General features: G+C 38.6%; 3 protein-coding genes across 5 annotated transcripts in view; 2 read left to right on the forward strand and 1 right to left on the reverse strand.

The window, feature by feature from the left end:
• The window catches only part of LOC121964869 (protocadherin Fat 4), a 67,933-nt gene that overhangs the window by 27,165 nt on the left and 17,335 nt on the right, over positions 1-23,433 (reverse strand). For 2 of the 3 annotated variants that reach the window (XM_088075034.1, XM_088075033.1), the window contains exons 1-2: positions 2,840-2,988; positions 281-349 (exon numbers count right to left, since the gene is read on the reverse strand). In XM_088075034.1, the coding sequence (XP_087931160.1) occupies positions 281-349; positions 2,840-2,921 (151 nt within the window). In that variant the 5' untranslated portion in view covers positions 2,922-2,988. Of the gene's footprint in view, positions 1-280; positions 350-2,839; positions 2,989-14,498; positions 14,582-23,433 lie in introns of those variants that run through there. The other variant, XM_088075035.1, reaches the window with a different exon arrangement.
• Positions 6,032-10,187, forward strand: LOC148190071 (uncharacterized). Its single transcript, XM_088075032.1, has 4 exons — positions 6,032-6,239; positions 7,540-7,652; positions 8,330-8,365; positions 8,561-10,187. The coding sequence occupies exons 2-4, from the start codon at positions 7,540-7,542 to the stop codon at positions 9,231-9,233; spliced, it is 822 nt and encodes a 273-aa protein (XP_087931158.1). The 5' UTR covers positions 6,032-6,239; the 3' UTR covers positions 9,234-10,187.
• On the forward strand, positions 14,086-22,272 carry LOC148190072 (uncharacterized). Its single transcript, XM_088075036.1, has 4 exons — positions 14,086-14,155; positions 19,302-19,414; positions 20,374-20,409; positions 20,676-22,272. Exons 2-4 carry the CDS (start codon positions 19,302-19,304, stop codon positions 21,517-21,519), a joined length of 993 nt encoding a protein of 330 aa, XP_087931162.1. The 5' UTR covers positions 14,086-14,155; the 3' UTR covers positions 21,520-22,272.

Genomic DNA, 23,433 nt, shown 5'->3' on the forward strand with positions numbered 1-23,433 from the left:
ATATTAATTTAATTTTATTTTAAAAATGTTACCAAAAAAACCCTACTTTTTTATCACTTTATTTTTTGGTTATTATTTTTACTTAATTTTTTTCTTATTTTCAGGTAATTTTCTTTAAGCTTTTTACTAATTTCTGGCAAAGCTTTTGGGCCGCTTCTTGCCCTTTGATTTCTCTTCTCATGTTTTTTTAAATAAATCAAGACAATTTTCTCAGGTTTCAAAGGGCAGATATTAATCTGATGTGGCAACATGAAATTTAAAATGTCGCATCTGTTCTTACCTGTATATCCTTCATTCACGGCACCCACCTGTATATTGCTACCTTGATCACAATTTATGGTTGAAGTCCCTTGAGGAAGAAAAACAACACAAGTTAATAGAGAACAAACAATTTACAAGAAGGTAAATCAAACTGCGGCTCATAAAAACACTTTCTCACTTTCCTACTACAGGCACGCTACTTTTGACACCTGTTCCCGAAATTAACGTCTCTGCCAGAGCTGCCCAGAACGGTAAATGACATCCAAATCAGCATCTGAACGCTTCAATTTCATTTAATTAGAAAAAAAAGTGAAATAGTGGAAACTGATAGATAGTGGCAAATGTCAGACATGAATGAGGACAGTGTTTTATTTGCAGTTGTGACTTTGAGCATGAAATTGGCCGTCCAGTAAAAAAAAGGAAGAGGTGAGACAAAGTGCGGATGGTTATCGGCAGTTATCAAATATAGTGAAGCACTTTTGTGTTTAGTGATGCAGCCTGACACACAGTTATTAATAAGTCACAGAAATATCAGCCGTCATCATCACTGTTATTATTCATATTCAAAGAAGCTGCACATTATTTATTTGCGTATCTGAAGTCGTTGCAAGTTTCAACTCGTCTCATCATAAATCTTTGGACTTAAGACACAATTTTAATTTTAAATAAAAAATAAAGCTAGCATCCAGGCTCAAAATGCCCAAAACTCACATGTCTCCTTTTAACCCTTTAACACTTGGCTCAACATTTTTTATTTTTTTTATTTTTTTTGCTGGTGTCAAATTCCTTTCACAAATATTTAAACCTCTGAAACCTGAAAAAAAAAAGTTTGGTTTTTTGGAAGGAAATGCACTGCAAATTGATTGAACAGTAAAAAGTGACAAGAAAATGAGCTGAAAATGAGCTGTGCAGCATTACTGGATAATATCAACAAACTGAGGGAAAATAATTCTGGTTCGTCTTTCTTTCTTTTCTTGCATTTTCTTAAGGTCTTTTTTTTTTTTTACCATTTCTTTCTCCCTCTCTCTTTTTTAAAAAAGATATTTTCTTGTAACTTTTTACTAATTTCTGCCAATGTTTTTGGCAATTTCTTATCAAGTTGCCTACTGCTCTCTCATGCTTTTGAAAGAAATCAGGTGAATTTGCTCAGGATTCAAATGGTTAAATCTAATTCCGATTTTATGATCAATATTAAAAATAATATTGTGGTTGTGTATTTGTGCATTTACTATTTAATTAAACAAACTCTGATTATTACATCATGCTGTTAAATTCATTGAGCTGTATGATTATCTTTGCACATCTGGTAATTGTAGGGTGGTTTTATCTTTTATTCATACGTACAGCGCCTGAGGTCGGACTTTGAAACACTAAAACTTAAAGGGAGGTGTGATTAAACTGATATGACAGCATAATTTCATGCAGACACGATGCAGAAATAAAGCTGAGTCAGGCCAACGAGTATCTGCTTTTTGGTTTGGGTGGGCGTAGCACTCACAACAGGCGTCACGATACCCACTGCAGTCAAATGATCAAATCATCATTTAATATGAATAATGGGCTTCAGAAGGAATCTCCTCTCGACAAATTATATTACACATACTGATAACTGTTGCTTTTTACTTCTTTTTGGATTATATGCCATTTTATACATTATTATTTTTTGTGCAGCGTCAAATACTCACACCACTCTGCACACAAAATGAGCTTTTTAAAAATCAGGCTATAAAAAATATAGTTTCCCAATTTCATTGAGTTATCTTTTTTAATCAGTCCTAATCATAAATATCAAATATACATTAATTTTCAAAATTTTAAGCCTTTAGATGTCAGGTTTATGTCATAATGCCACTATGTTTTTAGTTTAAAAAAAAAAAGAATTATTTTCAATATATTACATGTAATTTTTTGTTATGCTGACAGTCTGGGATATGTCAGTGTGTGAGTGTAGCTGCTGACAGTCTGGGATATGTCAGTGTGTGAGTGTAGCTGCTGACAGTCTGGGATATGTCAGTGTGTGAGTGTAGCTGCTGACAGTCTGGGATATGTCAGTGTGTGAGTGTAGCTGCTGACAGTCTGGGATATGTCAGTGATCAGCAGCTACATTGACTGTGACAGGTCACCTAGTGGAAATAGCATGTATTTCCTCCATCTGCCAAATATGGTCAAAATGACCTCATCAGGTGGAAAATAGTCAAAATGACAAATTCGGAGTCAAAAGCCCAGAATGACACCCAGAAATAATACAAGTCCTGTTTTTCTGCTCTGATGGCTGTGGGATCAAAAATGTCAGTTTGAATGGGTTTCAATGGAGCATTTTTGGACCTGAACAGTCTGAATGTAACTATTTAGTTTCCACAGTGTATTTTAGACTTATTGTAGGAGCTGAGCTGCAAATTCAAACGTCAGACAAAAATACACATTCTTGCCAAAATGTATGCCATATGCAAGAACACAGCCAAAATTATCAAAAAATTAGGAATGAAAAGCACATGAAATGTATGACTGTAGCCTTCAACATGGACAGAAAATTCTCAGCCTCATTTTTCCCACAGCTCTAAATCAAATCTTCACTCACCGATTGGACTTCCAGTCACAGCACACACACAAATAAAGAAAACGAGGAGGAGGCCGCTCCGAATCGAACCACCGGTGCCCATATCGGCTCAGTTCTCCTAAAACCTGAAAACGCACACTGAACGAATCGGCTGAATCGCAGGCGTTAAGAAGCGTCCTCGCCCTCCTTCTCAGAAATCCTGTTTTATGGCGTGTTGTAAATGTCACAGTATCAGTGATGGTGGACTGTGCCAAAGAGCAGGACCAGGAGAGAGTTTCATTTCCCCTGAAGCCGTGTGGGAACATTTAGTGTTAATGTCACAGGGGCAAATGTTGGGCTACATTTAGCTGTCAATAAAAGCTCGGCCTCCGACTGCCGCATATTTACATTCACGCGTGAATTTTGACCTTCTTTGGAGCTTTCATGTGATTTTTATTGTGTTTTCCTTCTGTTTATCGTCGTATCTAAGTGGAGTATCATAAAAGGTTTATCATTTCCGCGTCAACTGATCGTTCCTGGTAGAGGAGTGACAGAAACGAATGTGCACTGATTTTATTTTGGTTGATGTTAATCTTAATATCTCTGTTTCTCTTCCCTCTTCACCTCTGACCTGCAGCTGACTCTGAACAGCTCTCTGCCCTGAAACATCCGTCCTTCATCTTCACGATGAAGAGGCAGATTTTTCTTTTTTAAACTGAACCTAAAACACAAAATATTTTGGTACTGATGAAATACAAGCTCTACAAGGATAATTTCAGTTCAGATGTCCAATATGTCCAATATTTGTTGTTTGTATAGGGCAGTCAAAAATTATTTCTTTTAACCGTGATAAAATTAAATTAAATTAAATTAAATTAAATTAAATTGTAAAAAGGTTTTGAGTTCTGCGTTGCCATGGTGATAAAAAAATAATAACAAATGCATAAATTATGCTGGGCAAAAGTCAATGTTTGGTCAATGGTAAGAAACTATTATTTAAGGGATTAGGTATCAGTTTTTGGTCACATTTCGAGTGTGATATGGTATTAATGTTAACTGCAATCTAAATCTAAATAATTCTCTCTTTTGCTACTTTTATATGTTTCTGGGAAATATTCTATTTACAGTTGATTGATTTGACTTCAGAACGGCCTTCAAAGTCTTAATTATGAGTGAGAAATTGGGACACTGCGATGATGCCGAGCTGTTTTTGACGTTTACGTGATATTTCGTGATATTTCAGGGCGGCAGAAAAGTAAAAAGCACGGAAGCAGCGTCGACCATTGACAGTAAAAAACTACATATCACGGACAATGAGAGCGGAGTGGACACCGGCGGGACAACCGGGGAGACACCAACAGCGTATGAGAACGGAGCAGATACCCGCGGGACAACCACAGAGACACCGGCGTACAATAACAGCGGAAGGGACACCGGCGGAGACAACAGCAGAATACTGTCGAAGAATAAGAGGCGGACACCGGTGAATAATGAGATCGCAGCGGACACCAGCGAGACAACTGCGGAGACACCGGCGGAGAGTGAGAGCAGAAAGGACACCGGCGGAGACAACAGCAGAATACTGTCGAAGAATAAGAGCGAGCGGACACTGGTGGATAATGAGATCGCAGCGGACACCGGTGAGACAACCACAGAGACACTGGCAGACAATGACAGCGGAAGGGACACCGGCGGAGACACCGGTGGAGACAACAGCAGAACACTGTCGAAGAATAAGAGGCGGACACCGGCGGATAATGAGATCGCAGCAGACACCGGCGGAGAGTGAGAGCAGAAAGGACACCGACGGACAGTAACCGTGGAAAATGAAAAAATAAAGGATTAAAAATTAGGAACAACGTAAATTTGGCTTATTATTTTGTATTCTTTTTCTTTTTTCTTTTCATGCAGTTAATGAGAAAACACGTCTTTTTCCAATATTTGTTCATTTTTTTTGTTTTTTTTGTTGATAACTGAATGAACAGATGATACATGGACCGAGGAGTGTCTGCCTCATAAATTACTGATACTGGTAGATATTTACTCAGGTAATCTAGTTTATAGTTACATTTTGAGGAAGCCTTACTTAGGTAATTCCACTGGACTGCTTTATACTTTTATTACACTTACACTGGGAAATACTGTATTTTGTTTTTTTTAAAGATTATTTTTTGGGGCTTTTATGCCTTTAATGTATAGGAAAGACTTGGCATGAAAGGGGGAGAGAGAGGGGGCGACATGCAGCAAAAGGCCGAGACCGGAATCAAACCCGTGGCCGCTGCAACGAGGACACAAACTCTGTACATGGGGCGCCCGCTGAGAGCCGGCACAGAGAACGTTTTCATGCGAACACTTCAAGAACTGCCTGTTTATGCAGTGCACTTTTAGCACTGTTGTCAATGATAATCTGTTTTTTAACAAAGTGTTGGGCGAAAAAGTGCTTATTTTATAATTTCTTTTTGTATTTTTTAAAATCTGATCGGCACACTAATCTATTATCAAAATTATCGTTAGTTGCAGCCCTACCAGTATCTATCAGTCACTTTAGGTAGCTGCACATTTTAGTATCTGCATCTATTAGCTGCAGAAAGCAAACTTTAAAGCATGCCAGACGAGTGAACCAACATCGATAACAATGTCATTTTATCACACAAACTGCCAACTTAATGTCATAAATGCATAAATACCGCGGCCAAAAGTCAATGTTTGAAACTTTTTCAATAATTCAGTATTAAATATACATTTTTGACCACATGTAAAGTGTAATATGGTATTAATGTTAACAGCTGTCCATGTACAGTGACCTATCTTAAATATAAAAAAATATAAAAATATATATAAAATAATAAATACAGTGGAAACTCAGCATCAAAATGCAGCCCATCTTCTCTGTAGTTTCCCACGACCTCAAAGTTCACACAAAGAAGACGAACGACCTTCCAACTCGGAAACTACGACCCTCCGACATCACTTGAACGCAGCATTAAACTCAGCAGTTCAGTTTGGCGTCAGCTTTTAAAAGAAAATCATAATATTCTAAATCTTTTTATTTATTATTTATCTTTATAAGACATTCATACCGATAAAACTATAATAAGGTGGTCTTGGGTCACACCTCTCGTCCAGGCGCAGTCTCACTTCCTCTATATCGCCTTGCGGTTCTTGTATTCGTAGAACTGAAGTCACAACCAGCAACCGCAGAGGCGGCCCGACACAACAGGAAGTCAGCAGCACAAACACAGCTCTAATCTTCCATCTTTCTAATATTTGAAAAACATGTTCAAATAAGGGCATGGTGCCAGTCGCTGTGTTTGACCATCATCATCTCTGCTCTGTTAAAAAACACATCCTCCTTCTGACTGTGCTCACTGCAGCGACGCCTTCACACCAACACTGAGAGGAAAACAGAGGACAAAGACTGCGTCCATCAACAACAGGGACGGTAAGACAGACTCTCCTGGCTGTTTTTAACTCTACCCTGACAAGGAAGGCAGGAAGGTAAAACCCAACTTCAGCAAGCACGAGGCTTTAACGGTGTCTCTCCTGACACCTTGTAAAAACGTCATATTAGTTATATCTTTAATTGGAACATGCCAGAAAAACAAAATAAAATATGATAAAAAACAAAACACCAGAATACCAATGGGACATATTCAGTAAACAGAAAGCAGAAGGAGGAAGTGAAGACTTTCTTTCATTTGAAACAACTTTTGGATATTATTAGGTAGTGGATGATTTTTAACTTTGTATAAGATTTGAACCTTTTTGAAATCAACCAGATCTTTGACTGTTTCCACTTGGTGCACCTTCACGATCAATGCTGCTGCTGATCACTGACATATCCCAGACCGTGGTCATCAAAATATATATCATTGATTTTTGTGTTTGTTTGGTTTTTTTTTTATCTAAAAACATAATGGCATCATGACAAAAAAATGCATTTAAAGGGTTAAAATTCTGAAAATTAATGAATATTGTATAAAAATTATTAATACTGATGTTGGCTAAAACAGTAAACTCAGTGAAAGTAGAAAGTCATATTAATGTATGATATTTTTTATAGCCTGATTTTGAAAAGTGCACTTTGTGTGTAGAGCGATATGAGCGTGAGTATTTGACACTACACAAAAAAAGATTCATTTAAAATCATAGTGGCATCATAAAAAGATTAAAACCTAACACAATGACTTTAATGAAGAAAATCATATTTATGCATGATATTTCTTAAATCTTGATGCTGAAAGGTGCATTTTGTGTGCAGAGCGATACGAGTGTGTGTAATATTTAAGCAGGCTGAAATGGTTAATAGATGCCTTTGTGGCTTAAAATAGCAATTACATGATATCAGCATAATGAATTCCCCTTAATTTCCCCAAACTGTCATGAGTCAGTTGCTCTCAGACTTTAACAAACATCTCCAGGTTAAATACACTTATGTATTTACTTGTTAAGCTTAAGTTTTATAATTAACTATAAAAATATTTTGATAATCTTGTCTGAGACACTTCCACAGCAACGTAGGCTCACTTTACTTTAAAGAATAATCTTTCACTTTACTTTTTATTTCTGGCAATCTCAATATGAGAGTAAAACTTAAATATTAACTGTTGAAACTATGCAGGAGGCATACGGTGGAGAAGTCTGCGTTTAATTACAGCAACCTGCTGCAGATGATACACATATGAGATTATGATGCAGTCTTGTTATTGTCGTCCCTGATGATGTTGGTTAAAAACACTCAGATGGCTGCCCTGTGCTGGATGGCTGTGACGCTGGGCTTGTTCCTGCCTGCAGCAAAGTTGGCAGCTGTGGACCAAAACCAACTTGCAGGAATTGTGGAACAGGTCTTGAACATGTGAGTCTGCTCATCATAAATACCAGACAGGTTTAACATGTTCATCTTAAAAAAATACAGGAATATTTCCTCAGACATCTTGCTGTTTTGTCAAACTGGATTTAAGATCAGCAAAAACAACGCTGTGTACACCTTTAAAAACAAGCTGGAGTCTCATTTGTTTGGACCTGCTTTTGATTTGTTTTAGTGTCTAATTTAGTCTTGATTTTGTTTTTGCATTGTTCTGCATTTTATTGTTTATGTGCTTTTCTGTCTTTTACTCTCAGGCACTCTGTGATATGTGCTCTTGAAAGGTGCTATATGAAGTAACTTACTTTTATTCCTACTGACTGACTGGTTGATGAAATTGACACGGACACATAGTCACATAGTCGTAGTGTCCTTGACTTTTGACCATCAAATTCTAATCAGTCCATCCTTGAGTCCAAGTGGACATTTGTGCCAAATTTGAAGAAATGTCCTTAGGCATTCTTGAGACATTGCGTTCACAAGAATGAGACAGCTCCGCTTTTGGTTTTAAATGTGTTTTATGTTAATAAAACTTAACTGGACTCACAGAATACATTTACCTTGATATATTTTTAATGCATTTTATTGTACTGTTGTGTGTTGATTGTCTCTAATATTCAGCCTGTTTCTGTTAATTTTTGTGTTTTTGTATCTGCCTCTTTCTGTAGGTATAGACCAAGCTACAGAGTCAACAACAACTACAGGTCAGTAAATTATTAAGTAAATACTACTAGTAAAGCAGACTTTTATAAACATAACCAGAGACTAACAGAACAAATTCTACACTGAACAAAGAAACCTGTGCAGTACTTTGGTTAGTTAATATTGAAGATGTAAGACTTTTTTATGCTCACAAAAGACTTTCCTTCAGATGAGCATCTATCTGTTTCCTTTAACAGATCCCCCATGTTCAGTGTGGCTATAAGCATCCCATACAACAGTCTCAGCAAAAAGTACGACATCAGTGAAGTCACCCAGGATCCTGGCAACACAGTGAAGAACACGATTCTAAAATGTGAAGTGTACACCGGCACGAGGGTGGTCGCAGCCACAGTCCTGAGGTGGCCCAATGTTTTGGACCAGTGTCCGAATGAAAGAGTGCAATGGCCTGATGTATTGAGAAAATGTCCTCGAGCGAAGACATGGGCTGATGTTCAGCGACAGTGCCCTGATGCAGTCAGAGATGGTACAGCCGATCACGCAGAGTACCGCACTCTGGAGCGCTTTAACTCCTTAACAACAAAAGTAAACAAGAACGATTTGTTGCTTTTCTACGTTCTGTCTTCCCCGTGTGACCAAAGATGTACACATGAATCAAATAATAGGAACATTCTCGAAACAATAAAACAGATTAAGGAGTGGAATAACTATGCTGTTGTGTTTTCCAATGTATTCAAGCCCCGAAGTGGTACAATCATACCTGAGGCGAACCGACGCGGAGCCATTGAGCGACTCGGTCAATCGATTGGTCTGAGCAACATATTCCGTTGCACCGAACAAACAGGATCAATGCAGTGCATAAACTGCTCTAATGGTGAGAATAACGTCAACCGTAATTGTTATTCAGATTAAAAGACCTGAACCTCAGCTAACCGCAGTTATTCCCTCTCAAAAAATGGTCAGCGGACAAACAGACAGAGACAAACAAAACAACAATATTAACACAGAAATGCAGGTGTCCACTGATTTTGGGGCTAAAACAGGAAGAGGACAGGGTGGCAGTGGAAGAGGCGTGGGCAGACAACAGCGTGGCGGGGCTGAAAAGGGAGAAAGACTAAAGGCCCATCTACACCAAAAACTAGAGCAATAAACATGATTATATTGATGATTATGTGAGCGTCCACACTGATGAACAATAAAGTTCTGTAAACAGCAGCGCAGCACACGCACTACGCACTCAAAAAAATGACTATTGATGACCTGCTACTGCTGTATGCCACAAGAATATGGGTTACATTCGGCAAAAATTTAAAAAAAGGGAAAATTGAGAATTGGTGAAAGGCCATCCACACCAAGAGCAACAAGTATAACTACAAAAAGATCATTTTAAAAATCGTTCCAACTCAAGTGGATGGCAGAGTCCACACTACAAACGAAAGCGGCCGACAGTATCGTTTGGATCACTCCTAGAGCGATTTCATAAAGACCAGAAATACTAACAGCCAATCCGAATCTGTCTCATTTAGGCATCACATCCAACTTAGACCCTAACATCTGATTTGGACCACAAAACAAACAGTGCGTAGAGCGTGCTGTGCCTCGCTGGTTACAGAAGGTTAGCGTTCATCAGTGCGTTATGGTTATAGTGTTTGGTGTGGACGACCCTTACCTCTGAGAGTAAAGCAAAAACTATTCTACCCTCTTTCAAAAAGTCAGAGTAACATATTACACCTGCTTAACTAAATGTTCAATAATAATGCTGAATGTAAATCAGTCTCATGTCTTTGTACTCAGTACTTGTGTGAAGCATGACCAAATCCTCTGCTGTTCTGCTCTTTCTGATTAAAGCTTGGCTCAGCATCCTCACTCTGACCCGTCTGTGTCGTCATTTTGGGACTCCCTCATTGAAAACTGTTATCTGATTAACTGTAAGAACCATGTTAACAGTACTTATTTGTAGCTTACGTGGAGGCGTGCACGAGACTTTTGGGAAAAAAGGTGTAGAAACATAAGGGTTATTTTGGAGGATGTAGTTTGTGGTTGAACTCAGCGCTAATGTAAAGACGTGCATGACTGACTGAGTCGGCCAACTGTAAAACAGAGATCTACACGTTTGGGTATATTTTTGTCAGACGTTTTCTGGCAACACATTCACCAAAGCTTTTATTTGAAAGATTATTCTCTCAGTTTGCTTGACTCAATTATCAAACACAACACACAGCAGTTTTTTGGGTTTTTTTTTTTGCCACTTATGCAAAAATAACGCAGAGATCAGCTGTGTATAGAGCCAAAGTCAGCTGGATTTCATTGCCAGTGCTTATAGTTCAAGAGAATTTTAAGGAGCGCTGCAAAACTACATCTCCAAACATTTCAAGAACTATAAGAGAAAGTAGAAACCCCCTGAGTTGGTAATGAAATGTGCTTTTTAATAACCTATTTTATTGGAATTAAATGTGTGAAAGTAGAGGAGGGTTAATATAGGACTTCTGTTTGTTAAAATATACTTTATATGAGGATCAAAGTCAAGTTGAATTCTTTGGGAATGTGATCAAACTAGAACTATGTTTAGCTTATTTATGCTAAAAGGATTTTATTTATTCCAAACATGTAAAAAAGAAAAAAAATAGAGACGTGATGACACAAACAAGCAAACAAAAAATATTTACAATGAGAAACAGAGCAAAAGAAACACACCATGATTGGTTTCCAGATTTGAAAAGGTGCAAAAAAGAAGTACAAACTTATTTAATTACAAACTCCTTTGACAACATTATATACTTGTTTCCTCCTCACAACGTGGCTTTAGGTTTGTAATATAGATGTTGGCAGTGATAAAGATTGGGGCTTAAGGCTGCACTCACGGTTTGAATTATGGGGGAGCTTAGGGTGGGCTTGGCTCCCCTTAAAGGGGCACCAGCTACTTTGAGATATTTAGGGGGAGCTCTGAAACATTGTCTAAATCGTATTTATTTAATAACCCCACTGTGGCTCGCTAAAGCTTCTCAGGGGGTTTTGAGGCCTTCTTGATTTTAAAGGCTTTTCAAAAAAACTTTTAAAAATATATAAAATAAAATCAACAGTGGGCCTATCTCAGCATTTTTTTTTTTTAATTTTTATGAAGATAACTAAATGCAAGTTAATTTTAAATTAGGTTTCGATTAATGATCAAGATATACTTTTTTTTTTTTTTTAATCTTACGAGGCTCAGAGAGGACCTGATCACAAGCTGTTTTCAGCCTTCACTCTCTGCCTAACAGCCTCCATGTCGTAGCAAAGATGGCTACGCAAGACAAATTTCTCAAAAAAAGAAGCCTTTAAAGAATGTACCATTGTTGGTATATCAAATCCTATAAAAAGTTTCAACAAATATCAGGGCAAACTCATCTCTGATGCATTATTCACAGGAAATAATCTGCTCGCTATTCATCATAATTGCTACTCTTAAGCATTTGGGTTCATTGCACAGTTTATCAGTTCTCTGATGTTACTGTTATGAATTAAACATAAGATGAAATATCTATAAAATATGTCATTAGATTACAAAGAAGTCCCTGCAGGAAAAAGGCTGGGAATCACTGTACACGGTCAAACTAAATACTAACGTAGTCTTGTTTCCTTTGAGCGTCACGCTGAAGTCTCTCCGTGAGTTCACAACCGACACTTCACTGAAAGCCTCTTTGTTTCGTCCAGCGCCCGATTTTAATATTTCAGTATAGCTGAATATTTACACTCATTCTGAATTTGATGCCTATAATACGTTTCAAAAAAGTCAGGAAAGGGTTGTGAATACCTCAGTGTGACATTACTTTTACTACTTCTATTATTTTTATTATTTGATTAGTCAATTAATCTAAAAAATAATTTATCAATTATTCTATTACTATATTTAACAATTAATTTACACAAACAAAGACATCTTAAACTTGTCTTATTTATATTTAAATAATTTTATTCAATCATCTCCTCTAACAAACTATGAAAATAGCAATATATTTTTTTAAAATTGTTCTAATTTCCACTTCACTATTATGGCTAGATGAGCACGAGCAGATGTATTTTTGCATCAGTGTGATGCAGTGTGTGATCACACACTGGAGCAGAATGATGGCAAGAAACGACCTGCAAATTGCACGAGATTAGTAGATGTAGACATTATATTTTTAAAAAAGCTAGGGAAAAATTAGACAAAGCTATCTTCAAAATTATAATAATTTATAACTTACAAATTTAAAAGTATTTATTAATTAAAATTATGTCACACAAATATATTTATTTTTAACTTTTCTTTTCTTCCTTTTTTCTTTCTTGCTAATTTTTCAGGTTGTTTTTTTTTTTTGCAGATTTTACTCATTTCTTGCTAATTTGGGCGTCATTTCTTCCTAAATTACTTGTTGACTTCTTTCCATGCTTATGAAAGCAATGACGCCAATTTGCTCAGGTTTCAAAGGACTACAGGGGGACTTTTTTGGCCCGACAGCACCATCTGTGTGTAAAAACAGCTACACAGAAGCAAGAGGAGCAGAGGAGGGCCAAAAAGAGGAGGCAGAAGAGTGAGACAGACTGTTCGCAGTGCACATCTGTGTTGAAAAACATGCAAGAGGCTTTGGATTAAAAGGTCATATGAATTCAAGACTTGGTTGGGAAAAAATGTAATGCCATTTAAATGTTGGCAGGAGGAGGAGGAGAAGGAGGAGGGAGGTGCAGGATGAGTTTAAAATATTTATATACATATACTACCATAACTCTTAAATGTGCATATAAATTTTATGTGGTGTGAAAGGATCACTTTCATTTTGTTTAAAATGTATTGAATTGAAATAAAGAAGTCTGATGTAAATTAACCTGAGGACAGCAGCCACTCTGACCTGTCGGTGAATTATTCCTGCGTAACAACTGTCATTTGACACTTTGTCTCCTGCAGGTCAAACTGTCTGTGGTTAGATCACACTAAGTGAACACTTTCTTTTACAGTTTTTGCATGAATGACTTGACATGACATGCTTTTGAATTTTCAGATAAAGACGCGGCGCTACACAGAAGGTGTTGCTAATCTTCCAAATTCAACCTGCAGCTTATCGTTACTTTATCTCGTGTCACGGCTCTGCCTCACAACCTGGTGTTCGACTGGTGCTGCAACACTGACAGGCAAACCCCAAACCAAGTATTACTACTACTACTGTGTTATTTCCAGTTAAAATATTTTACTAGGAATATAGAATATCGTGTATATATATATATGTATATGTATGTGTGTGTGTGTGTGTGTGTGTGTGTGTGTGTGTATATAGGTATAGATATATAGATATAGATATAGATAGATAGATAGATATAGATAGATATATTTTTTTTCGTTTAAGATATTTTATATATTACTAATCTAAATATGTCACGCACGCATGCACGCGGGTTTTGGGGAGTGAGGATGATGATGTTATGAGTGATGAAGATGAGGATTTCATGTCCATGAGAGCAGGGCTAACTGCATCATTTCATTTTGGGTGATGTTTCAGGACTTTAAGTGTCAGTCACTGTAATCCTAAAACTCGTACTTCTCTCTTGAGCGTCATGCTCAAGTCTCACAACTGACAATTCACGTAAAGCCTTTGTTTCATCCTCTTCCTAATTTTAATATCTGAATACTGTTGAAGGAATTTGAATGTTCAGCTAAGGCAGTGGTGCCACATTTGGGGCGTGACCACAGCAGTCGCTCTTTGCTATAAATACATCAGTTCAGACTGTATTTACTGCAACCTGCAAACTCCGAACACTCAGAGGAAAACAGAAGACTGCAGCGGTTTGACAGCATTTGCCAGACATCTCTGCCCGAAAACCAGGTAAAAGAAACACCTGAAGAAGTGAGACCTTATCCTTTAACCATGTTTTGGTGCGCTTTGTTGTTTACATTTGGGTATTAAAAATGTGGTTATTGTAGGAAAACAAATTAGAGATGAGGTCAGTGAGTGTTACTCAGCTACACTCATTAAATAAATGAATTCATTTCCCTGACCAAAAAACATCACCGTAATATGACGATTTAAACACTACATTACAAATTTTGACTTCAGATCAGAATCCTTTGAATATGAAGTGTTCAATTTGGGTGTGACCAGAACATTTCAGGGACTTTTTTCGACAAAATAAACATCTTGTTGCTCCGCTTTTCATCGGGCCACTTACCTTTTGCTGTCACATGCAACACGCGACGGCTGATTTCAGGCATCCTTTTTTGAATGTTTTTTTCCTCGTCAGTTATTTGACACCTATGTGGAAAAATACAAATAAAAATACAATTTGAATGTTAGATAGGTACTTTATTGATCCCGAGGGAAATGTTAGTCAGTATTCATAATAATACTTTTTTCTGTAAATTCATATGATGTGAAAAAACACCAAAATACCACTCCTGCATGTATATTTAACAGTTATTGCACATATTGTATGCATTTTTTATTTCTACTCATGTGTATATTGTGTTGTACATTGTTGAATTATAAGTATTTTTTATATTTCTAAACTTTACAAGTTTTACACATCGAAATGTAGCATACATATTATATTTTTACATACTTTCTACTTTAATCTTATTTCTATTTATGTATTCTCTGATCAGCTTTAACATATGGATTTTACAAAATATCATTCAGTAACAACAGGGACGGTAAGACAGACTCTCCTGGCTGTTTTTAACTCTACCCTGACAAGGAAGGCAGGAAGGTAAAACCCAACTTCAGGAAGAACGAGGCTTTAACGGTGTCTCTCCTGACACTTTGTAAAAACGTCATATTAGTTATATCTTTAATTGGAACATGCCAGAAAAAATAGACTAATAGCACAAAATAAAATATGATTAAAAACAAAACACCAGAATACCAATGGGACAGATTCAGTAAACAGAAAGGAGAAGGAGGAAGTGAAGACTTTCTTTCATTTGAAACAACTTTTGGATATTATTAGGTAGTGGATGATTTTTATCTTTGTATAAGATTTGAACCTTTTTGAAATCAACCAGATCTCTGACTGTTTCCACTTGGTGCACCTTCACGATCAATGCTGCTGCTGAACACTGACATATCCCAGACTGTGGTCATCAATATATATACGGAAATATGGAAAGTTATTGATTTTTGTGTTTGTTTGGTTTTTTTTTTATCTAAAAACATAATGGCATCATGACAAAAAATGCATTTAAAGGGTTAAAATTCTGAAAATTAATGAATATTGTATAAATATTATTAATACTGATGTTGGCTAAAACAGTAAACTCAGTGAAAGTAGAAAATCATATTAATGTATGATATTTTTTATAGCCTGATTTTGAAAAGTGCACTTTGTGTGTAGAGCGATATGAGTGTGAGTATTTGACACTACACAAAAAAAGATGTATAAAAATCAATGTTGCTGCTAATCATGGGAGACATGAACATTCACATTGACGGTACTCTGGCAAACAACTTTCTGGCGCTCCTCTCCTCCCTTGCACTTGTACTAGCTCCTTCTCCTCCCACCCACAAAGCTGGTAAAGTCCTTGACTTGGTGCTGACTCGTAACTGCTCCATAGCAGATGTGACAGTTAGCCCACTACACCTGTCAGACCATTTCTTGGTAAAATTTGCAGCTACCTTTCCAAAATTGCAGACACCCGCTCAGAAAATTTCCCTCCGCAGAAACCATAAGTCCGTCACAGCAGCACAGCTGTCTGATGAGGTGAGCTCTGCCATGCCTGACCACTCACACTTCTCCTCACTTTCTGTTAATGAGGCTACAGAAACACTCTGTTCCTCTCTGGCATCCTCTCTGGACAAACTCTGCCCCCTGGTGTCCAAACCAGCCAAGAAAAAACAACCAAGTCCATGGCTCTCTGAAGCTCTGAGAGAACAAAGAACTGGACTCAGGGCAGCAGAAAGAAAGTGGCGTAAATCCCAAGAAGCCACTGATTTGTCCTCATACAAACAGAAACTTGCTTCCTTTACCTCTTCCTTGCAGTCCGCTAAGAAAGCCTTCTATCAGAACAAGATCTGTGCTGCTACTGACTCCAGAAAACTGTTTATGGTGTTTAACTCCTTGCTTTCTCCTCCAGCTGCTCAGCCTTCCCCTACACTGACTCCAGACATGTTTGCCTCCTTTTTCACTGAAAAGGTGGCTGCAATCAGCAACCAGTTCTCTGAGCCTGACCGGCCCAGTCAGCTCAAATCCACTACTGCCGCTTCACTCTGCTCTTTCGCTCCTCTGACCAAGGATGAGGTCTCCAGACTTCTTCTGAGCTCAAAACCTACAACATGTCCTCTCGATCCAATACCCACCCGCATCCTGCAGACCATCCTGCCCACTATCAAACCTGCAGTCACACACATTGTCAATTCCTCCCTAAAAACTACAGGCCAGTCTCACTTCTACCATTTCTGTCGAAAATACTGGAGCGCGCAGTATTTAACCAGGTCTCTGAACACTTGCGGAACAACAACCTACTTGACTCCTTTCAGTCTGGCTTCAGGTGTGACCACTGAGACTGCACTCCTGTCAGTCACTGAGTCACTGAGACTGGCTCGAGCTGCTGGTCAATCCTCTGTCCTACTGCTGCTGGACCTGTCTGCTGCCTTTGACACGGCGAACCATCAAATCCTCCTCTCCACACTCTCTGAGCTCGGCATCTCAGGTTCTGTCCTATGGTGGTTCAAGTCCTACCTCACAGGCAGATCCTTCAGAGTGTCATGGCGAGGAGAGGTGTCTAGGTCACATGGCCTATCGACAGGGGTTCCTCAGGGGTCGGTGCTTGGTCCCCTACTCTTCTCTCTGTACACCACCTCACTCGGTGCAGTGATCCGCTCCCATGGTTTCTCCTACCACTGCTATGCTGATGACACTCAGCTCTTCCTCTCCTTTCCACCTGATGACAGAACGGTCTCAGCTCGGATATCAGCGTGTCTGGCTGATATCTCCACATGGATGAAGGAACGCCACCTTCAGCTAAATCTGTCTAAGACCGAACTCATGGTCTTTCCAGCTTGTCCATCTGTTCAGCCTCGGATCAGTGTCCAACTTGACTCGAGCCGACTTGTGCCCACAAACTCAGCCAGAAACCTGGGTGTCATGATTGATGACCAGCTGACCTTTAAGGTTCATGTGGCCTCAGTTTCTCGGTCTTGTCGTTATGCCCTCTACAACATCAGGAAGATCAGACCCTTCCTGACCCAACAGGCCACACAGCTTCTGGTTCAGGCTCTTGTGATCTCACGCATTGACTACTGCAACTCTCTTCTGGCAGGCCTCCCTGCATGCTCACTCAAACCTCTTCAGATGATCCAGAATGCAGCAGCACATCTGGTCTTCAACCAGCCCAAAAGAGCACATGTCACCCTGCTGCTAATTTCTCTTCACTGGCTTCCAGTGGCAGCCAGGATCAAATTCAAAGCACTTCTCTTGGCTTACAAAACAATCACAAGAACTGCTCCAGCCTACCTGGAATCCCTGATCCAGGTCTACTCTCCTTCTCGCCCACTACGCTCTGCGTGCGAAAGGCGCCTGGTGCTTCCAGCCCAGCACGGCTCTAAATCTCTAGCTAGACTCTTCTCTTCTGTTGTCCCCAAATGGTGGAACAAACTTCCAAACTCTGCGTTCTGCTGAGTCCCTTTCTACTTTTAAGAGACAATTGAAAACTCATTTGTTCCGAGAACACCTCGACACTTAACCTGACTCTTCTCCTCTTCGCCCTTTGGGGTACAGTAAGTCAGATGGTCCAAAACCCAGCACCTAATGATTATCTAGCACTGACAAAGTTGTGTGATGTTGTATGTTGACTGTCATCGTAAGTAGTGATACTGAGATTGCTGCTCGTCTGTCCGTCCTGGAAGAGGGATCCCTCACTATCCTCTACCGCTCTTCCTGAGGTTTCTTCCTCTTTTTTTCCCCGTTACAGGGGTTCTTTTTGGGGAGTTTTTCCTCGGGTGATGTGAGGGTTTAAGGGCAGAGGGATGTCGTACACTGTAAAGCCCTCTGAGGCAAACCATGTGTTGTGATAATGGGCTATATAAATAAAACTGACTTGACTTGACTTGACTTGAATCTCAGATGCTGACATCGCTACTGGTTATTACTTTGGTTTCCAAAAAAAAAAAAAAGGGGTGGGGGGTGGGCTGTGCGGCACTTCTTCTGCCACTAGACGGCAATACCTGTGACCAATCACACCTGAAGCACTTTTTGCACTTACTAAGGGTTTTCTTAAGTCTAAATTCTTGCTTGTGTTGTACGTCGCTTTGGATAAAAGCGTCTGCTAAATGAAATTGTAAATTGTAAATTGTAATCATCGACATCTTCCACACTGTGATAATTTAAAAAGAATCCACTAAACATAAAGTATATTGAAAGTAATAATTTTTTTTTTCATTTAAAATCATAGTGGCATCATGAAAAGATTAAAAAATAATATGACTGTAATGAAGAAAATTATATTTATGCATGATATTTCTTAAATCTTGATGCTGAAAAGCGCATTTTGTGTGCAGAGCAATACGAGTGTGTGTAATATTTAAGCAGGCTGAAATGGTTAATAGATGCCTTTGTGGCTTAAAATAGCAATTACATGATATCAGCATAATGAATTCCCCTTAATTTCCCCAAACTGTCAGGAGTCAGTTGCTCTCAGACATCAACAAACATCTCCAGGTTAAATACACTTATGTATTTACTTGTTCAGCTTAAGTTTTATAATTAACTATAAAAATATTTTGAGAATCTTGTCTGAGACACTTCCACAGCAACGTAGGCTCACTTTACTTTAAAGAATAATCTTTCACTTTACTTTTTATTTCTGGCAATCTCAATATGAGTGTAAAACCTAAATATTAACTGTTGAAACTATGCAGGAGGCATACGGTGGAGAAGTCTGCGTTTAATTACAGCAACCTGCTGCAGATGATACACATATGAGATTATGATGCAGTCTTGTTATTGTCGTCCCTGATGATGTTGGTTAAAAACACTCAGATGGCTGCCCTGTGCTGGATGGCTGTGACGCTCGGCTTGTTCCTGTCTGCAGCAAAGTTGGCAGCTGTGGACCAAAACCAACTTGCAGGAATTGTGCAACAGGTCTTGAACATGTGAGTCTGCTCATCATAAATACCAGACAGGTTTAACATGTTCATCTTAAAAAAATACACGAATATTTCCTCAGACATCTTGCTGTTTTGTCAAACTGGATTTAAAATCGGCAAAAACAACGCTGTGTACACCTTTAAAAACAAGCTGGAGTCTCTTTTGTTTGGACCTGCTTTTGATTTGTTTTAGTGTCTAATTTAGTCTTGATTTTGTTTGAAGTAACTTACTTTTATTCCTACTGACTGGTTTTATGCTGTTGTGTATGTATGCAAATAAGAACTGAAACGAATCAAAAACTATTAAACAGCCATCTTTTCTATAACATATGTTAGATTAATGATTCCTAAATATGAGAGAATTTGTAATTAAAAAAAGACGACAACAGTCAAGCTGCCTTTGTGATTTTAATTGATCTTTAAAACCAGAATTACAGCCTCTGCAAACTAGTTAAGTTGTAGTTACAGTTTATATCCGTGTCTGTGAAAACATGGACGCTTCACACACGTCTTCAATCCAGCAGCACAGAAGGCAAATTCCTAAGGGATTCATTGTTGATTCGAAGTGGACGTTGGTGCCAAATTGAAGGAAATTACCTCAAGTTCTTGATATTTCAGGTTCGTGTTCATGAAATTGACACGGACACATAGTCACATAGTCGTAGTGTCCTTGACTTTTGACCATCAAATTCTAATCAGTCCATCCTTGAGTCCAAGTGGACATTTGTGCCAAATTTGAAGAAATGTCCTTAGGCATTCTTGAGACATTGCGTTCACAAGAATGAGACAGCTACGCTTTTGGTTTTAAATTTGTTTTATGTTAATAAAACTGAACTTGACTCACAGAATACATTTACCTTGATATATTTTTAATGCATTTTATTGTACTGTTGTGTGTTGATTGTCTCTAATATTCAGCCTGTTTCTGTTAATTTTTGTGTTTTTGTATCTGCCTCTTTCTGTAGGTATAGACCAAGCTACAGAGTCAACGGCAGCGACAGGTCAGTAAAATATTAAGTAAATACTACTAGTAAAGCAGACTTTTAAAAATGAAATTAAAATGTGCTTTATAGCAAAAAGAAAAGACAGAAAAAGAAACAAAAGGACCAGACATTTATAAACATAACCAGAGACTAACAGACCAAATTCTACACTGAACAAAGAAACCTGTGCAGTACTTTGGTTAGTTAATATTGAAGATGTAAGACTTTTTTATGCTCACAAAAGACTTTCCTTCAGATGAGCATCTATCTGTTTCCTTTAACAGATCCCCCATGTTCAGTGTGGCTATAAGCATCCCATACAACAGTCTCAGCAAAAAGTACGACATCAGTGAAGTCACCCAGGATCCTGGCGACACAGTGAAGGACACGATTCTAAAATGTGAAGTGTACACCGGCACGAGGGTGGTCGCAGCCACAGTCCTGAGGTGGCCCAATGTTTTGGACCAGTGTCCGAATGAAAGAGTGCAATGGCCTGATGTATCGAGAAAATGTCCTCCAACGACGAAGACATGGGCTGATGTTCAGCAACAGTGCCCTGATGCAATTGAAAATGGTACAGCCGATCACGCAGAGTACCGCACTCTGGAGCGCTTTAACTCCTTAACAACAAATGTAAACGAGAACGATTTGTTGCTTTTCTACGTTCTGTCTTCCCCGTGTGTCAGAAAATGTACAAATAAATCAAATGATTTGAACATTCTCGAAACAATAAAAAACATTACGAATTGGAATAACTATACTGTTGTGTTTTCCAATGTATTCAAGCCCCGAAATGGTAAACCCATACCTAAGAAGGAGCTACGCGGAGCCATTGAGCGACTCGGTCAATCGATTGGTCTGAGCAACATATTCCGTTGCAAAAAAAAAAAAAAGTCAAGATCAATGCAGTGCAAAAACTGCTCTAATGCTGAGAATAATGTCAACCCTTATTGTTATTCAAATTCAAAAAGACCTGAACGTCAGCGTGGCAGAGACAAACAAAACAACAATATTAACACAGAAATGCAGGGGTCCACTAATTTTGGGGCTCGTACAGGAAGAGGACAGGGTGGCAGTGGAAGAGGCGTGGGCAGACAACAGCGTGGCGGGGCTGAAAAGGGAGAATGACTAAAGGGCCATCTACACCAAAAACTGTAACACCAAACATGATTATATTGATGATAATGTGAGCGTCCACACTGATGAACAATAAAGTTCTGTAAACAGCAGCGCAGCACACGCACTACGCACTCAAAAAAATGGCCATTGATGACCTGCTACTGCTGTATGCCAGAAGAATATGGGTTACATTCGGCAAAAATTTAAAAAAAAGAGAAAATTGAGAATTGGTGAAAGGCCATCCACACCAAGAGCAACAAGTATAACTACAAAAAGATCATTTTAAAAATGGTTCCAACTCAAGTGGATGGCAGAGTCCTCACTACAAACGAAAGCGGCCGACAGTATCGTTTGGATCACTCCTAGAGCGATTTCATAAAGACCAGAAATACTAACAGCCAATCAGAATCTGTCTCATTTAGGCATCACATCCAACTTAGACCCTAACATCTGATTTGGACCACAAAACAAACAGTGCGTAGAGCGTGCTGTGCCTCGCTGGTTACAGAAGGTTAGCGTTCATCAGTGCGTTATGGTTATAGTGTTTGGTGTGGACGACCCTTACCTCTGAGAGTAAAGCAAAAACTATTCTACCCTCTTTCAAAAAGTCAGAGTAACATATTACACCTGCTTAACTAAATGTTCAATAATAATGCTGAATGTAAATCAGTCTCATGTCTTTGTACTCAGTACTTGTGTGAAGCATGACCAAATCCTCTGCTGTTCTGCTCTTTCTGATTAAAGCTTGGCTCAGCATCCTCACTCTGACCCGTCTGTGTCGTCATTTTGGGACTCCCTCATTGAAAACTGTTATCTGATTAACTGTGTGAACCATGTTAACAGTACTTATTTGTAGCTTACGTGGAGGCGTGCACGAGACTTTTGGGAAAAAAGGTGTAGAAACATAAGGGTTATTTTGGAGGATGTAGTTTGTGGTTGAACTCAGCGCTAATGTAAAGACGTGCGTGACTGACTGAGTCGGCCAACTGTAAAACAGAGATCTACACGTTTGGGTATATTTTTGTCAGAAGTATTCTGGCAACACATTCACCAAAGCTTTTATTTGAAAGATTATTCTCTCAGTTTGCTTGACTCAATTATCAAACACGACGCACAGCAGATTTTTTTTTTTTGCCACTTATGCAAAAATAACAGAGATGAGCTGTGTATAGAGCCAAGGTCAGCTGGATTTCATTGCCAGTGCTTATAGTTCAAGAGAATTTTAAGGAGCGCTTCAAAACAACATCTCCAAACATGAACTGAAATAAAGAAGTCTGATGTAAATTAACCTGAGGACAGCAGCCACTCTGACCTGTCGGTGAATTATTCCTGCGTAACAACTGTCATTTGACACTTTGTCTCCTGCAGGTCAAACTGTCTGTGGTTAGATCACACTAAGTGAACATTTTCTTTTACAGTTTTTGCATGAATTAATTTAAATGCTTTTGAATTTTCAGATAAAGACGTAGCGCTACACAGAAGGTGTTGTTAATCTTCCAAATTCAACCTTTCATCAAGTTTATCGTTACTTTATCTCGTGTCACGGCTCTGCCTCACAACCTGGTGTTCAACTGGTGCTGCAACACTGACAGGCACTTTAAGTTAACGGCAAACCCCAAACCAGGTATTACTACTACTCAGGGGTGGAGCAGCAATTTCAAATGTGGGGGGCTCTAGGGGAAGCTGAAGCACACGAGCACCACCTTCAGCCCTTGTTTTAGTCTCAATAACTAAAGCAATGATTTTCTAGATTTTCTTCACTAGGATATTCAAATAATATCACATTTAAAATGTACCCTACATTACAGCACAACACTCTAACCCAAGATATTCTGTATTCACAAGCAATCGCACACCCTGGTATTAAGCAGTTAATGTATATAATTTATTAATGAACAAGTGTTGGCAATATCTAAAACTTTA

The sequence above is a fragment of the Plectropomus leopardus genome, chromosome 3 (assembly GCF_026936395.1).
Source record: "Plectropomus leopardus strain MGB_pleo_1.0 chromosome 3, ASM2693639v1, whole genome shotgun sequence".
NCBI classification, from domain to species: domain Eukaryota; kingdom Metazoa; phylum Chordata; class Actinopteri; order Perciformes; family Serranidae; genus Plectropomus; species Plectropomus leopardus.

Excerpts from the sequence above, each read along its gene's own strand:
- LOC148190072 (XM_088075036.1), top strand. The coding sequence starts at position 19,302 with ATGGCTGCCCTGTGCTGGATGGCTGTGACGCTCGGCTTGTTCCTGTCT. Across the intron at positions 19,415-20,373 it reads GTGCAACAGGTCTTGAACAT|GTATAGACCAAGCTACAGAG; the intron begins GTGAGTCTGCTC and ends CTCTTTCTGTAG. Across the intron at positions 20,410-20,675 it reads AGAGTCAACGGCAGCGACAG|ATCCCCCATGTTCAGTGTGG; the intron begins GTCAGTAAAATA and ends TTCCTTTAACAG.
- LOC148190071 (XM_088075032.1), top strand. The coding sequence starts at position 7,540 with ATGGCTGCCCTGTGCTGGATGGCTGTGACGCTGGGCTTGTTCCTGCCT. Across the intron at positions 7,653-8,329 it reads GTGGAACAGGTCTTGAACAT|GTATAGACCAAGCTACAGAG; the intron begins GTGAGTCTGCTC and ends CTCTTTCTGTAG. Across the intron at positions 8,366-8,560 it reads AGAGTCAACAACAACTACAG|ATCCCCCATGTTCAGTGTGG; the intron begins GTCAGTAAATTA and ends TTCCTTTAACAG.